This window comes from Typopeltis vanoorti, chromosome 1 (assembly GCF_054136105.1).
Source record: "Typopeltis vanoorti isolate ZY-2024b chromosome 1, IOZ_Tvanoo_1.0, whole genome shotgun sequence".
NCBI classification, from domain to species: domain Eukaryota; kingdom Metazoa; phylum Arthropoda; class Arachnida; order Uropygi; family Thelyphonidae; genus Typopeltis; species Typopeltis vanoorti.
Window position 1 is genome coordinate 163167596 of NC_143549.1, and position 16758 is coordinate 163184353.

At 34.7% G+C, this 16758-nt stretch overlaps 1 protein-coding gene across 7 annotated transcripts in view; it reads right to left on the reverse strand.

Annotated features, from left to right (window-relative positions):
* The window catches only part of LOC150110591 (kinesin-like protein KIF14), a 716770-nt gene that overhangs the window by 354729 nt on the left and 345283 nt on the right, over positions 1–16758 (reverse strand). For all 7 annotated transcript variants that reach the window (XM_090399877.1, XM_090399854.1, XM_090399845.1 and 4 more), the window contains one exon: positions 6465–6512. In XM_090399877.1, coding sequence (XP_090256003.1) covers positions 6465–6512 — 48 coding nt within the window. The remainder of the gene's footprint in view (positions 1–6464; positions 6513–16758) is intronic.

Genomic DNA, 16758 nt, shown 5'->3' on the forward strand with positions numbered 1-16758 from the left:
ACTATTTATCATATCTGTGTTTTGGACAATATATTTTCTGTTCCACTGGTGAAAATATAATTTTTTTTTTGTTAAATACTTCTCCATTTGTACATCATGTCCATTTCTGATTCTGATTTTTTAGAAGAAAGCATTCATTACAAAATGAGACCTCTGCTGTTAGCAAATTCTATTAATCTTTCTCCATTTTCATTCCTATGGCTCAGTATTTTCCAATTCATGCTAATTATGCATTGCTTCCACCTATTTTACCATTGAAATCTCCCATCAAAATAATAAGAACATATCATTACTAATTGGGAGTTGGTCTAATGTTACATAAAATGCATCTATTTCTTTCTCTGTGTGATCTGAGGTTGTTATTATTAGTAGTAGTAGTAGTATGGCAACTCCAAGGAGTCCTTAGACTCATCGAGGGAGGCCCTAACATCATGTCAAGAACAACTATTCAACATTCACACAGTATCTATCATACTTCGCCTTGAACTCATTTACAGCCATAGCACCCACAGACTCTGGCAACTTATTCCACTCATTTCACCCCTCTCCAAGTAAAAACCTAGCTCTAACCACACTCTTGCCCAGCTTCCATGTATGGCCCCTGGTCCTCCCACCACCAGTCCTATTCTCAAAAATATCTTCTGAATTAATCTTATAGAAACCCTTCAGTAATTTGAATGTCTCAATCATATCACCCCTTTTCCACCTATCAACCAATTTCTGCAACCCACAAATCTTCAACATGTTCTCATAAGGTTCATTCCATAGACCTGCTATCATCTTGGTCACTCATCTCTGGATCCTCTCCACCTCCTCCCCATCAAGAAGAAACCCTGGCACCCAAATTCGGGCACAGTAGTCTAGGTGGGGTCTTATCAAGGCTCGATATAGAGGAACAATAACCTGTTTGTCTCTGCTCATCAAAGTATTTTTCAACAACCAAGTGATTTGATGAGTTGATTTAGCCACTTTTGCGATGTGCCCCCAAAACTTCAACTCCCTATCCATCAACACTCCCAAATCCCTGGCCTCGTCAATCTCCTGGAGTACAGTTCCACCAATGCGGTATACTACTGCTAATCTTTTCACCCCAAAATGCATAACCTTACATTTTGCCACATTAACTTGACATCCATTCTTCTTAGTCCAGCCCTCCAAACTATCCAAATCAATCCTGCAAAATTTAGACATCCAGGTTGATGCATAAACTTGTATAATTTCTTAATTTGCAATGTCTAATCATTTTTAGGTACAATTTTCAGAACTGTCAAGTACTTTATCTCTTGTATTTTATCTTTTCTGGGAGATCATGGATTGTTACCATAACAGAGTAGATGTCTATTCTTTAGATCGATACTATTTTCACCAAGTCTCTGAGTTTCACTCAATACAACAACATCCCATTTTTATCTTTCCTGCTTCCAGTAGTAACTCTAATTTTGTTTGCCCTAATGATCTACAGTCATAGGTACATGCACACATAATTTTCTGTTATTTTATGTTCTTAATCTGTTTATAGTATTTCTCAAGTTTCTCATTAAGAGCAAACCTCAAAGGGTTTAAGTCTGGTTTGATTGATCTGGGATTTTATGGCAAAAGGACAACAAAGCTCATACTGTTCCAGGGCACATGTTAAAGTAGTACACAGGGTGCTGCAAGGTAAATAAATAGTTTCAAGGAGATAAATTAGTGAATATAAAATATATGGAGAAAGTTAATAAGAAGATAAATGAGTAAATACAATGTATGTACAAAGTTTAGTATCTATAATGTGGTATCAAAATATAAACAAATCCATAATCAAATGTCTTTGAATATATGTTTTGTAAAAATCTAAAAACATCATGCATCTGTCCCTGATAATATTTGGCTGAGTGTATAGGGCTTGGCCAGATAAGTAAAAATGTAATTTCTCTCTTGTGTGAAGCACTCACACTATCAGAATATGACTAATGGTAAAATTGTATTGCATTTCCCATCAGTGGGCATTAGCCCTCAGTAAATAAGAATCTGTGAGATGACTGTAACATATGCGGAATCTAGCAAGAACAACTTGCTATCTTCTGTTCCTACACTGAATACTTGCCAGTGCTTAATCTCATGAAATTTGTTCATTGGTGCTTCCTGCCAGGAGTATTGCTATTGGGCAATTAACTTCAATTTTATAACGTGTGTAGTCAAGTATGACAGACTGTCAAACAGTAAATCGAGAAAGTATGAGATATCTAGCAGCTGCAATGTCATTTCCCTTAATTCCATTGTGACTGGGAATCCAATACAACCAAACATCAAAAGTAAAGATCTTCATTTTGTATAAACATAACACCTCATCAAACACTGGATGTGGATTATATACCAGAAAAGAGAGAGTCTGCATAAATTGCACATTTTTGGTAAGAGTATTGTATTTGCACAAATGTGAGCTTGAATGGCATGCAACTCTGCTGTGTAATTATTGCAACTTTTATAGTAATTATTGTGTAATTACTATATCCAGTTGGAGATAGTAATGTTACAAAAGACACAGCCAACAGAGATCTCTGATCTTGAACAATCAGTACAAATGGGCAAGAAATCAGAGTGGGCTGCTCTGTATGCATTGAACAATTGAAAGTAGACAGATGTGAGTGCTATGGAGGAATGCTGTTTTGTTTGGTGTAAGTAATGCTGTCGACATTCATGCCAACAGACACTTTAACGTGCATACTGAAAGGATGGATGGCAGTCTGGAGTGTCTGATACAGGACCTCCCAACAGAGAAAAGAGACTCCTCCATGTAGGATAATTTGGAAGAAACTATTTTTAGGGGATAATAAAGAGAAATGTTTTCAAGCAAGTGATAGACTGGTTCATTTGATTCAACATAAAGGCTTTGAATAGGTGATGTGTGAAAAGCACCAGTAGTAGCTAACTGGATACCCTGATGATGGATCAGGTCTAACCACCAGAGCATGCTCTCTCCCCCTCTCTTGCAGGACTGTAAACCTGGGAGACCCATAATTGAGCTTTGAATGCACAAGTGAACGATAAATGCAGAATAAATGGGGTACTGAACATCGATCAGTACCCCATTCTGTAGATGACAGAATGCAGAGAATGTTTGCATTTTTGCACTTACCCTGACAGTGGCAGATTATCCAACTGCACACACCTATCGCCTCAAGGGGCCTCAAAAATTACATAGCAAAAAGATAGTATGGCTCTAAAAATTTAATAAAGATTTATATTTATTATTTATTTTCTGATATATTTTTTAGATATATAGTATTTTCTATTTTATTTTTTATTGCATATTGTATATGATGCAATTATTGCGGAAATTGCAAATTTCTGCAATAATTTCTGGCCCAAAAAGATATAAAAACTTGCATATCAAATAGTTACAAAGACAATATTGACATTGAATATTTTGAAGATGAGGTTTTTCATTTTATAAAATTTATCAAAAAAGAAGGTATATAGTTTCCTCTTCAAATGTATAAAACAATAATAGATGGTTTGCAAAGTACATTTCCTGATATAGAGATAATCTTAAAAATATTTGAATTTACCAATAAGCAATGCTAGTGGAATATGTTCTTTTTCAGTCTTAAAAAGAATAAAAAATTATTTAAGAAATAATTTAGGGCAGACTCATTTAAATGATTTATCTACGTTTATAGAAAATGATATAATTAATGTTAAATTATGATATTATCGATCAATTTGCAGATTTAAAAGCACAAAGGGTAACACTGTAAGTCGTAATACTAACTAGACAAATAATTATAAACAAAGAAAAAACTTATCATTTAAGGATTTTATTGTCTTTTTAATATAAAAAACACTTTTACATAAAGGACCTTATAACAAAATTGCAGCTAGGGCCTCAAAGGAACATAATCCGCTACTGTATCCTGAAGATGATGAATGTGTGTAAAGAAAGTTAGCTTTCTATCAAAGATAAGTCAAAAATTTGGCCTTTGGAACAATAGGGATAACAGTTTGTCCCATTCTTAAATTAGGATCAGGATCAGTATGGAGCATGTGCTTCCAACAGAGATTACACAGATGCTTTTTTCTGCAGATAACCTGAATCCGTTACAAACGATGAGACATGATTGAGTGCTTGTTGAAGTTGTCTTTTAATGACCCTCATATTGCAGAAGTGACAGTAAATTGTGAAATCGACAAAAAGGCAACTGCCTACTGTGAGGGGAAGCTATTCAAGTAACCAAGTTCCCTTTAATAGCGAAGACGGTAAAACTTAAGACAAAACCTTGAGGGGAACCTCCCCTTCTATGATATGGCTGAGATAATGTGCTTCCCTCTCGGACTTGGAAGAAATGGTGGCTGGATAGAGAGTTTTTAATAAAAACAGGGAGGTACCTCTCAGTCCAAGAATTAAGCCCGGTCTGACATATGGTTTAGAGAGAGTCACATCTGTGATTTATATATGCCAATTGAGGCATTGGGATCTACGACCTCCTTTATACTTATTATCAATCATTTGAGGGGAGGGTTTGGTTTAATTATTCCTTGCTGACCAGGCTTCATAAAAGGGCACTCTACTTAGGTAAGGCAAATACCTAGGAGAGAAGGCAGACTCCCACTGCAGTGAAGAAGAAAGTTCAGTAAGACAGGAACCATACCCTCCCCATGCTCCTAGCCCTCAAATATGTTAATAGCACTGGAGGGAAGGAGCAAGAGAAAAGAAAAGGAGAGAGAGAGAAAGAAGAGGGACCAGTATACAGATAACGTAACAGATGTCTCTTATGTGAAGTAAGGTTTGGCCTGTACATGTACTCAACCCTAATTTGTAAAGTTTCTAAATATACTTAAAAACTCTTCAAATGTTACTAACTATGAAGTTTACAATCCCAGTTCTACATGAAACAAAGTAAAAAAAGTAACCAAATATAGCAATAAACATCACTAGATAAAAAATAAAAAATCCTCTCAATGAACTCATTGCATCCAATGAAGGTTAAGTGATCATGATAATCATTTAAGTCAATCTCTGACCATGTACATGATGCCGAATGACATTGATTAACAAAAGTTTTAACTATACTTAACAGAATTAAGATAAAATACTAGTTATGTACAGCATTTCTAAAAGAGAAATCAGTTTTTTAACTTCTATGTTAATCATGTTCAGTTAGGTATTATGTATAACTTACAATTTACCAAGCCAAAGTAATTTCTGTTACTGATGCTATATAGATAGATAGTTCTTAATCACCCATTCATAAAGAACGTTGATTTGGACCTCTGGACACTTACAAAAACTTTATCGGGAAGGCTAATAACTCGGAAATAACTGCTATCCTGCCTTGAAATCAGTAAATTTTATCTAATATCTTAAAAGAAAAGATTGGAAGTAAATTAATGTTCATTAGATATGACTTCCATTAGCCAAGAATTTACAAAATTTAACATTTTGCTTTGACAGGCATAAACTGTTGGACACCACAGAGCAGTTATGTTTACAACGAATGAAACTCGATTAAAAAACTCTATGAACTAAGGATCACGTTTCTGTTGGTCATTTTGAGAAAAGGAGTTGCAGTTTGCTCTTAGTAAGGCTTATTGAGCATTTTGAATAATTCTGAGGGTTACCTGTTTTTACAAATTCATTCATTTTGACAAATGAGCAGGTCCATCACTGATGGTATACAGGAAATGATTGGTGTAAAAAGTTATACAGAACTATGTTTAAGTGAACATACGATATTTAGTACCATATTAGTCTCTTCACTACACTTTAAATCAAAAAATTTTAAATCCTTATATCTGACATGCAATAGCATCAAGATGGCACCACACACAGCTGATTACTGTTGATCAAAAGTTTGCCTCTGGAATTTACTAGCAGGCACTGTGAATACTAATTTGAAATTAGTATTCACAGTGCCTGCCAGTAAATGATTTATGTTAAGCATTAACAGAATTTTTTATTCTCTTCAGTTCCAAATTATTATGGGTTATTAAGTTTTTGAGCAAGTTGAATTAAGTTGTTAGCTGTGATATTTCCCTGAGCAAAAGGAATTAACTATCTACTTTAGTACAATTAAATGAATTTCATTGCAAATGCTATCACATACAGACATCGTTAAGAAAAACAAGGTGTTGGAATCATATGAAAGGACAAATGAAATTTTGTGAAAAAGAAATTACACAAATGAAAATATGATTCACGCTATTTAACTCACCTGCAAGGCTGATTTCAGTGGGATGGAAGGAATGAATATATAGATGCAAGAGACAATAATTAAAATAATATACATGATAAAGAAAGAAAACATGCATGAGCAGCTCAACACCACCACCACCAAATGAGAATTAAATTGTGAGCTGTCTCCAAATTTAAGTAGGCTCCAACATCATATGAATGTTCATTCATTTGAGATTGGATAAATGAGAAGGAATTTTCAAAATGCTTCTAACCTGATAAATGATACTGAATAAAATGATATACACACCAGAGTTTCTGATAACTTTTCTACTTCTGAGTACACTGAAGATTCCTCCTGATAGGAAAATAGAAAAAGTAACTAATTTTGTTCAAATGTTAATGAATGAGACGGTATGAAAATTAAAGTAGTTTATTGCAAGGGACATATATTACTATTAATACATACCACTAATATACAAGAGGCAGTACAAAGTAATGCCTCCTACTTTTTTTTGTTCAATCAAGTGGAAAAAAGTTTTGCATATCACTGAATGGACAGTAGTCGTTTCTAGTTCCATCACAGTTAGTGATATTGTAAATAGTCAAATGAGCAAAGCACACAAGCTGTTTAAAATGGCAGCCATTAGAGATTCATGTATGAAGAAAAGTGATGAATGAATTCCTAACTGAAGAAGATACAAGTCCACTGAAAATTCATATCATCTGAAAAATACAGAGATGATACTGTTGATGTGAGTAGCTGGATTAGACACTAAGAGTGGTAAGGTCATCCTCTTTGACAATGTCCAACCTCATTCTAATTTGTGTATATGATATGTAATTGAAATATTTGGCTAGGTTGATTTCTCATCATGCCCAGATCTGGCATCCTCTAACTGCCACCTGAGGGATGAACTCGGAGGAGGAAATTTTGCAGATGAAGAGCTGAAACAAGCTATTTGACAAGTCCAACAGCAGAGTAAAGGTTTATGGGGATTACCATATAACATTTCACTCAGCAATGGTAAAGTGTAGAGAATGATAAAGACTGTTGAAAAATAAAACAATGCTCACAAACGATGGAGGATTAATTTAGAAAATATACACAAAATAGAAGGCATTACTCTCATACTGTCCCTCATGCATAGTACAATATAAAAATGCATTTATTTTTATGACTGTAGTAATGATTATCAAATCAAACTTCTCAAATCAATTATACGATAGTTGAATGAAAAAAAATTTCAAAATCAGCAATACTTGTAAACACCTTAATTTAAAAAAATGAACTGTCTATAATAGTGAGAAAACTAAAATTAAACGAAAATGACTTAACTATTCATTTATTCAGATCTTGCAAAATATTTAATTATATCTAAATTTCCATATCAGAGAACTGCATTATTGAAACTTTCTAGATTCCTGTCCAAATTTATTCAAATTAATTTTGACAGGAATCTAGAGAGTTTCAATCACTAAATAATTAAAAATGAGAAGGAAAGAATCACGAAAATGAAATTAATTTCTTTCAATCCAAGAGATGTGACATACTAATCCCCATCAGAAATTAGAATTGTGAAATCTATTTATTAAAAAAAAAATGCTGCTGTAACAATGATAAAGCTGAAATTTGTGTTGGTTCCATTAGCAAAATACATCTTTGACCTTAATTACAACTTCCTCACTGCTGGAATTTATAATCCCTGATCAACTTAAATAGTTACTTAAAAGAGATTATGTAACAACATCCCCCTATGTTGTATTGAACTTCCCATTGTTCATTCACACATAATAGGAATTTTAATATGGCATAGGTACATGTTATTATGCATTGACAACACACTACTCAGATGAGACTGCATAAGATAGATCAGGGGTTATGAAGCATGACAATAACAGGGTCATAAAGGTGAAGGTATGTAATGTAACGAGTTTTGTCATTAGATTAAAAATAAATAAATAAAAGCTCAACTTTTGGAAACCAAGGCTGTTGGTCCCCATTCTCAGTCGTTAATGGGTAATTAGTTTCATCTCTCTGATAATTTGAAGACTTATAGGTGACAAGAATATATCAGGTCACCAACCATCTCATATTCCTAAACCAAACGGTACTACTGTCTGAAACCATGCAAGTTCTTCAAGTAAATTTTTCTAAGATGTACTGTTAAACATCCTAGTTTCCAGCAGAAAAAATCCCTACACCAAAGATAAACTAGCAACTAGAATCGAACTTATAACAGTCTTTCTTCTACCAATATACCATCATGGGAGTTACTACAAAACCATATAGGTACCTTTGTCGTAGTAGTAAGTAACAAATGGTGCAGAGTTGTAATTCTTTAATGATTTCAGATAATATGAAGTGAAGGTTTGTGTGACAACATGGATGGTAAGTTACTTTTTTTTCTATTTATTTTCATTCAGTAGTAATGAAACTAAGTGATTATAAATAGAACAATATCAAAATGTTTATATCTGTTGACTCAAAACTCACTGTATAGAAAGTGGAGATGACTACTTTGAAGAGGATCGTGACAAAGAGTTGTCAAGTTCTCTGGTTTACAAAGTAAATTATACTTGCCAAGAAATTATATTCTTGTTTAGTCCTTTATTCAAGTGTAAGCAAAATTTACGTATGAAGTGTCTTCAGAGAACTACCTGTACATAGAAGCTGATGACTTCACATCAACTGCCTTAATATTCTATAATGCAAAGCACACTTCCTTTCAGATGTGTAAAATGTTATGCATTGTGGGAGAACCACTTACCCAGACTTTCAACTTTTGAAGTTTCATAATGCATAACATTGTACACATCTGAAAGGAGGTGTGCTTTGCATTATGGAATACTAAGGCAATTGATGTGAACTCAGTCTATACAAGTAATCTAATGATAAAATTATAATTAGGTAATGGAATGACACTTACATTAGGAAAAAATTATTTAATTGTAGAATTTTCGACTAGGTTTCCTAGTCATTGTCAATGCATCTGAAAAGAAAAATACAATGAGGTATTTTTCTTTTCAGATGCAAGAGGAATTTCAAATGAGGAAAACAAAAAATACAAAGAAAAATACACTTAAATTACAAGCACATGACAATATAGGCTATCAACTACAAGGAGGATAACTCCATAGAATTCAAATAAATCAATTTAAATAATTACAATTTTATGAAACACAGAAATGAGGAATGTTACTTAGGATTACTTCCCAAAATTGGGAAAGTTTAAGGCAACCATTTTTTTGTTGCTCAGGTTGTGAATGTGTATCTTCACAACTTTCTTAACAATTTTTCAAGAAGAAAGTAACTTTTGTGTAGGACTTTAGTTTTATTCCAATGAATTTATGCCTGGTGGATAGTGCATAGTTCACTAAACCAGACTTATTACTCCTTAAGTAAAATATATGAGAGTGTCTAGAAAGTTCTGATAAACACCTAGAGCAAAAATGATATTAAAGCAACTGATATAACCACAAGAAAGAATATAAGTTACCTTCATAATTCTGCTACTAGTATGTTCTTTCTTGTGGTTTATCAGTTGCTTTAATATAATTTTCGTTATAGGTGTTTATCAGAACTTTACAGCCTCCCCCTTTCTCATACACTTACAAATTACAAGGAGATGGAGAGTTGTACAGTAGGTGTCCTCCCGTGATGAGTCTTCGGACTCCTTGGAGGTGTGACGAATAATAATAATAATTTACATTACAAATTACCATAATTACAAATATCCCCTCCTCTCTCCCTCTCTCTTATCCTGGAGTTTACAGAGTTCCTTCTTCATGCAGTCTTTATTATTGTGGGTTAATGGATCTTTCAACTCAGATTCATCTAGATCAGGGGTCGGCAAACTGTGGCTTGCGAGCCACATACGGCAGTGCCACGAAGTTTTGTGAGACCTGTAAAACAAATGAAATCACCATTATGTGAATAAAAGGCTTTAAAAATTTTATAAATGAAACTATGATAGTTTTTTCATTTTCAATTTTACTTCAGAGCCACATGTACGTACCCAAAGAGCTCTGAAGTAAAACTGAAAATGAAAAACTATCATAGTTTCATTTATAAAATTTTTAAAGGATTTTATTCACATAATGATGATTTCATTTGTTTTACAGGTCTCACAAAACTTCGTGGCACTGTGCGATGTCAGGGAGGGGAAAGCGAGCATGGAGGGGACATACAGAGGGAGTGGAAGGGATGGTTGAGCACATGGTAGACAGGGCAGCCAAACTAAGTGACTAATTAGGATTAGGTTTTAGGATGCCTCGACATCTGAGGTCATTTGTAGAGCAACAAAGTGACTAATAAGTGAGTGCAGGCAGACTCAATGATTTTCAATACTTGGAATAGTCTTCCGGACTCATATCATGAGTTGAAAAAATTTGCATTTGGTGTTCTCAGTATCTTCGGGTCCAATCGTTTTCTAACATGAATTTCATTAAATGTAAATTAAGGAGCCAAATTACTGATGCCAACTTGGAATCGTGCCTTAAATTAAAAACGACTAGTTACAAACTGGACATACAGAAACTTCGTAAGGAAATGCAAGCTCATTGCTCACACTGATTAAAACCAATGAGAGCAATTTTTGGTGGGATTTTTTCTTCATTTAATAAAGATATAATTAATATTATAACTTGTTATATATTACTATAAATTTACTATAATATTACTTTAAAATTTCCTTATTTGAAAAAATATATTTATGGCTCTCGAATAATTTTTAAATTGTTGTGAGGGATAGGTTTGGCTCTTCCGTCCCAAAAGTTTGCCGACCCTTGATCTAGAAGAACAGTAAGAGTATTTTGCTTTGAGAGTCTGATAAGTCTGTTTTAACAAATGGTGCAAAGTTGTAATTCTTTAATGATTTCAGGGTAATAAGTGCAAGTTTGTGTAACATGGAAGTGTTACACAAACACCTCCATGTAAGTTACTTTCTCTTTTTTTCCCCATTAATTTTCATTTCAGTAGTTATGAAGTTATGACTAAAAATATAACTTTTGTATAAAACTAAAGTCTTATACAAAAGTTATTTTCTTCTTGATAGATTATATAAAGAAAGTTGTGAAGTTCATATTCACAGTCCAAACCTCAAAAAAACAACAACAAAAAAAAAAAAAAAAAAAAATGCCTTAAACTTTCCCAAATTTGGGAAGTCATCCTAAGTAACACTCCTCATTCCTGTGTTTCATAAAATGTAAATGATTTAAATTTCTTTGAAGTCTAATAGTCGTAGATGGAGTTATCCTCCTGCAGTTGACAGCACTACTTTATAATTTTATCGTTACATCGGCCGCTTACGTCTCAACACTTAAATCTACAAATAATCTAGTTGTGAAGAAAGAGCATGTACAAAAAAGATAAAGAATTAAACAAGAATAATGTCTTGGCAAGTATAATTTATTTATGGTGAAGAGATTCCAGTTTATGGTTAAAATAGCTTATAAATAAATTAACAAAAGTTTTGGATTATCCCTTATAGATTTTTTTTTATGTGAATCCCATCCATGAAATGCTGCAAACCAATTATACATTAATACCATGGATGGGCTAAGGATCAGATAATCTGGGAATCCTATGAGACTATATGTTGTACTTTTTCAAATCGCATCTGTCCCCAACAAGAAATGAAATTCATGTCCCATTTGAAGAGGTTCACAAACATCCATGTCTTTTCCCCATTGTATTTGATCCCCCAACATATCAGTTGGAAAGCAGAGCCACTATTCTCTTGGCCAACCATGTCAGCATTTGGTCTAGTTGGCTTAGTAGTTAGCATATTCACTCTCCAACCAACAGGCTGGGGCTTGAATCCTACTGTAGACAGAGATGTTTATAGTTGTCTGCAGGTGGGATATAAATTTCACTGCCCAGTGTGAGACCCAATGTCCTTCCTGATTATTGGAATTCTGAAGTGGAAAAAATGCCATAGTTGTCTCTAAAGAAAGATTTCTGGATTATGTAAAAAAAATAAATATATAAAATATAAAACTAATAAAAATAGAAAAAATCCTTACCCAACCCATGGTGCTAATGTACTATAGATTTACAATCTCTTACAGTGGAAGTCACATAAAAAAAAATTACAACTCGCAACTGCAAACATAATTATTATTACTATTACCTCGATAAAGTATAATAAAAAATGTAAATTAAACTTCGCAAGAAATCTCAGCTTTAAGCTAAAATTAGTTTCAACACTGTTTTGCATAAAGCTAGTTTAGCATTTGACCAATTTTTCCTTTATTTCATATAATTTATTCAGTTCACTCCCTATGGTACCAGCATTCTTATCAACCTCCTATCTACTAACACTCCAAGATCCCTAGCCTCATTGGTTTCTTTTAGCATAATCCCACCTATATAATACGACATTGGATATATAATCATGCCGAAGTAAATGACTTTACATTTATCGACATCCATTTTCCCATGCCCACAGTTCCAGCCTATTCAAAACATTCTGCAAGTACTGCATATCACAGCATTCCTGATTACCCTACCTATCTTTAGATTGTTAGCAAATAGCTGTATGTCACTTGTCAAATCCTTCCCAATATCATTAATATACAGGCTGAATAACAGTGGACCAAGCACTGATTACAAATGGTGTACTTTTGGTACACCATTTGTTACCTTAAAACTTGCAGACTCACATCCCCCATATACCACTTTCTGGTATCTGTCAGTCAGCCATCCTCTTATCCATGTTAATATTCTATAACCTAAACCCATTCTCAAAATGATGGAACAGTACCATGCTGTATTCTGTCAAAAGCCTTAGCAAAACCCAAAAGTATCATGGTGTATCCATTCCCCCTCATCCAGTTCAATGGTAACATTGTTATAGAATGTGAGCAAGTTGCTAAAACATGACCTTCCCTTAGTAAATCCATGTTGTTCGTATGTTAGAGATTTACTGTCAACCCATTTCTAAATGCAAACCGTAACCAATTTTTCCAAAATTTTCACCACCACTCCTGAGATACTAATTGGTTGATAGTTGGATACGTTGGTCTTTGCACCACCCTCGTGCAATGGAATTACCATACATTCTTTCCAATTCCTGTGGAATCTTTCCTATTCTGAGACTTATATTAAACATTACTGAAATTAACAGCCAAAAGGCTTCACTTCGGCGATGTAAAATTATTTAAATTAAGTGGATATTAAATCCCACATTATTTCAAAGCCAAATAAGAAACTCAAAGATAGAAATCAAATCAAAGAGTTTCATGCCAAATATATAGCAAACTATAAAAGTTTCGGCAAATTGTAGCGTAAGTTAAAGCACATGGTTCAATACTAGGGCAACTCGTAGCAAAGGTGGGTGAAGTTCTGATCACTATTCTTAGTAATATCCCCTTAATTGAAATAATTTTACATCGCCAAAATGAAGCCTTTTGGCTCTTAATTTCAGTAATAATTTATTTGTGCACCTTTTTGACAACTCGTATAGCAAAGTATATAGGTTCTCTTCGCTAAAATCTCAGTATTATCTAGGTCTACCTACTCACTGATGAGACCTCAATAAAGGTCGAAACCGGTCTGGGTTTCGACCTTTATTTCGACCTTAATGCCACCTTTAAGCCACCCACTAAACTTAAAACCATATTCAGCTCCTCTAAGGATCCTCTCCTCCCATTGGCACATCCTGGAGTCTGTTACATCCGCTGCACCTGTAACTTACTGTACATTGGTGAAACAGGACGGACAATCTCTATACGTAAGAAAGAACACATTAGACACATTAAATATAATCATTATGGTGAAGCAGGCCTCTCAGATCGCGTGCTCAACACCTTACACCAAATCAACTGGAAAAGCACCTGCTCTTTACACCATACAAAAACCTGGTGTGAAAGGAAATTTAAGGAAGCCTGCGAAATCCTGATAAACCACCCAAATATCAACAACAAAGATGGTATGAAAATTCCAAGTATCTGGATGGCACACATTCAGCTTGCCTAATATATAAGATCCAGCATAAGTCAGGACTCTAGCCAATCTTCAGCTAGTATTAGAAACCATTCCATACCAACTGGCTGGAATGTACATTTATAATCATGATGTTAATATATGTATATAGTTAGAAACATAGACTTGTTGTTGCGCCCGATGTATTTCTACAACCAACAGATAACACTAATAATAGGACTCTAGCGTTGATGTATAATTTTTTTTTTTTTTTTCCGCCAGAGGTCAGACCAACAATTCTTGTGGCAGTTGGTCAGTAACTTTAACAAACCAGTTTGATTGTAGCGTAGCTTGTTTTCTGTGTATAGTTGTATGCTCCAGAAGATGACCTTGACATAAAGGTCGAACATCGAATGTAGATTTTAGTTTTGGTTGGTTCTATGCCTTCTAGTGTATCCTGTCAGTTGGAGCATCGTGTTCTCAAGGCCAGTTTGCCTGCTTGCAGGAGGAAAACCCCCAGATAAACTGAGGAGAAAAACTCTGCAATCCACATTCCAAGACCAGCTAACTTGGCTATGTCTGAGAAAGATCCTAAGCTCCTCACATCAGCAACGGGAATTGAACAAAGGACACTCCTTTCCCAGGCATATGGTTGCAAAGAACATAGCCACTTGGCTAACCGTGCAGACATTATGTTAAACAATACTGGGTAATATAAAAGTATGATTTCCTCATATCTTATTTATTCCAATTTACTTGTGAGACATTCAAGGGGATGTTCTTGAAAAAATGATGCTCCCTTCAGGCTTTGTCAGTCCTCAGCTATCATCCTGTAGAATTAAGAATTACGTTCATGGTACCAAAGGAGGAAAGAATAAAAAAAGCTTTAAAGCACATTACTTTTGACAAGAAATTATATTTTTTGACAAATATTCAGCAAACAAAGTCAGCATGTGAAATATCTTCATAACCCAAGCTATTTATATATAAATTGTCGACTTCACTTGCCTCAGTATCCCATGATGCATAAACATTATAGAAAGGGCTCCCTACTAAGGCTGGTTTTGATGTTTATTGAAGTTTCATCTTGGTTCAAGCTTGGTATCTGATCTGAGTGAGTCATTATGATTCATTGTATCTTCAGTAAGCTTTAGGTTCGAGCCTTCTCTGCAAATAAGTACCTACTATTTGCTCCATTTCTATTTTCTTTTCTTTTTTATTTCATTTTCTTCTCTTAACTTAGAATTTATGATTACTTTACAAACTTTAAATGAGCAATCCCCAGTAGCAAAGACTAGATTTTAAGCAGGCAATTGCAAAATTCAGAAGCTTTAATGAATTCTTGTAGATGAAATGGCCCAACCAACCAGGCTGTGTGCTTGGGAGACCAATAAGCACTGCAGTCCCTGACAAATGACTAGTCTCAGACTCTGTACTCACAATCAGGCTCATTTAACTCAGACTACAGATGAGGAACAGGATGGGTTCTGCAAAGGCAGCAGAAAAAACAACACAAGGAACCAACACAAAGTGAAACTACAACCCCATGAAAGCAGAAATGAACCAACATAAGAGTTATTGCAGTTATCCTGTCAACCAAAGAGCAATGGACAGCAGCAATAGCCATAGCCTCAGAAATGTAAAATAAATTTTACAAAAGCCAGGAATGTGCCTGGGGAGGGAGGGGGGGGGATCTAAAAACAGCCAGAGATGATAGCTAAGTACAGAGCACTCACTAAGCTTATAGATAAAAATATCCAATACCACACAGTTAAAAAAAAAAAAAAAAAAAGTTCAAGGGGGTACTGCATGGTATAAACAGAATCCGTAACCACCAAGAAAGTTAAAAGGAACCTCCAAAACTGTTGACTAAAACCTATTAAAATTGGCCAGCAAAATGCATTAACTGTGGCAAACTGCATCCTGCCAACTAGAAAGGGTGAAAGCAATACTTGGCCACCCGAAAATCAGCAGAAGAAATCCAAAGCGTCTGCCAACAACAGCACAATGAACCACCTAAGCATGCATCTTGCATACAGAGGTAGTAGCTTCAAAACTGCCAGGAAAAAATAGCTGAAACCTGCAATCATAGCAGCAACTCTGGTAACAATGTTAATCGAGTTCAGCAAAGCAAGCCCCAGCAGGGACTCCACAAATAAGTTTGTGAGACATATATAAACAATTCTTATGGCACCAGTTGATAATTAAGAAGGCAAAATTCTCTACAGATTGTGTTCTGGAATTCCAATGGTCTAGGGGAAAAAATTAGCAAAATATGAAAATTCACAACATGCAGGTTTTTTTTGTTTTGTTTTTTATAATCTGATCCATACACGAAAGGCCACAAACGGTATGAAATCTATAGGCAAGAAGAATGAAGAAAGGAGGAATCTGTTCATATTTTGCTTGAACAACCGAGGGTTCTTTTGTTAAAAATACCAAGCAATTTTAAACCTGGTTTTACTCCATTTCCCAAGTAAGCAAACAGACAAACAAGTCAAGTTTGCGCCTGCAAGTGATGCAAGTCTAGCTGATCCTACAGGTAGTGCAAGACCAAGTCAACTCGTGGTAAAGGTGGTATAAGCTCTGATCACTAATCTTAATATTTACCCTTAATGTCAAAACACATCTCCAAGCACTACCTGTAGGATCAGCTAGACTTGCATCACTTGCAGGC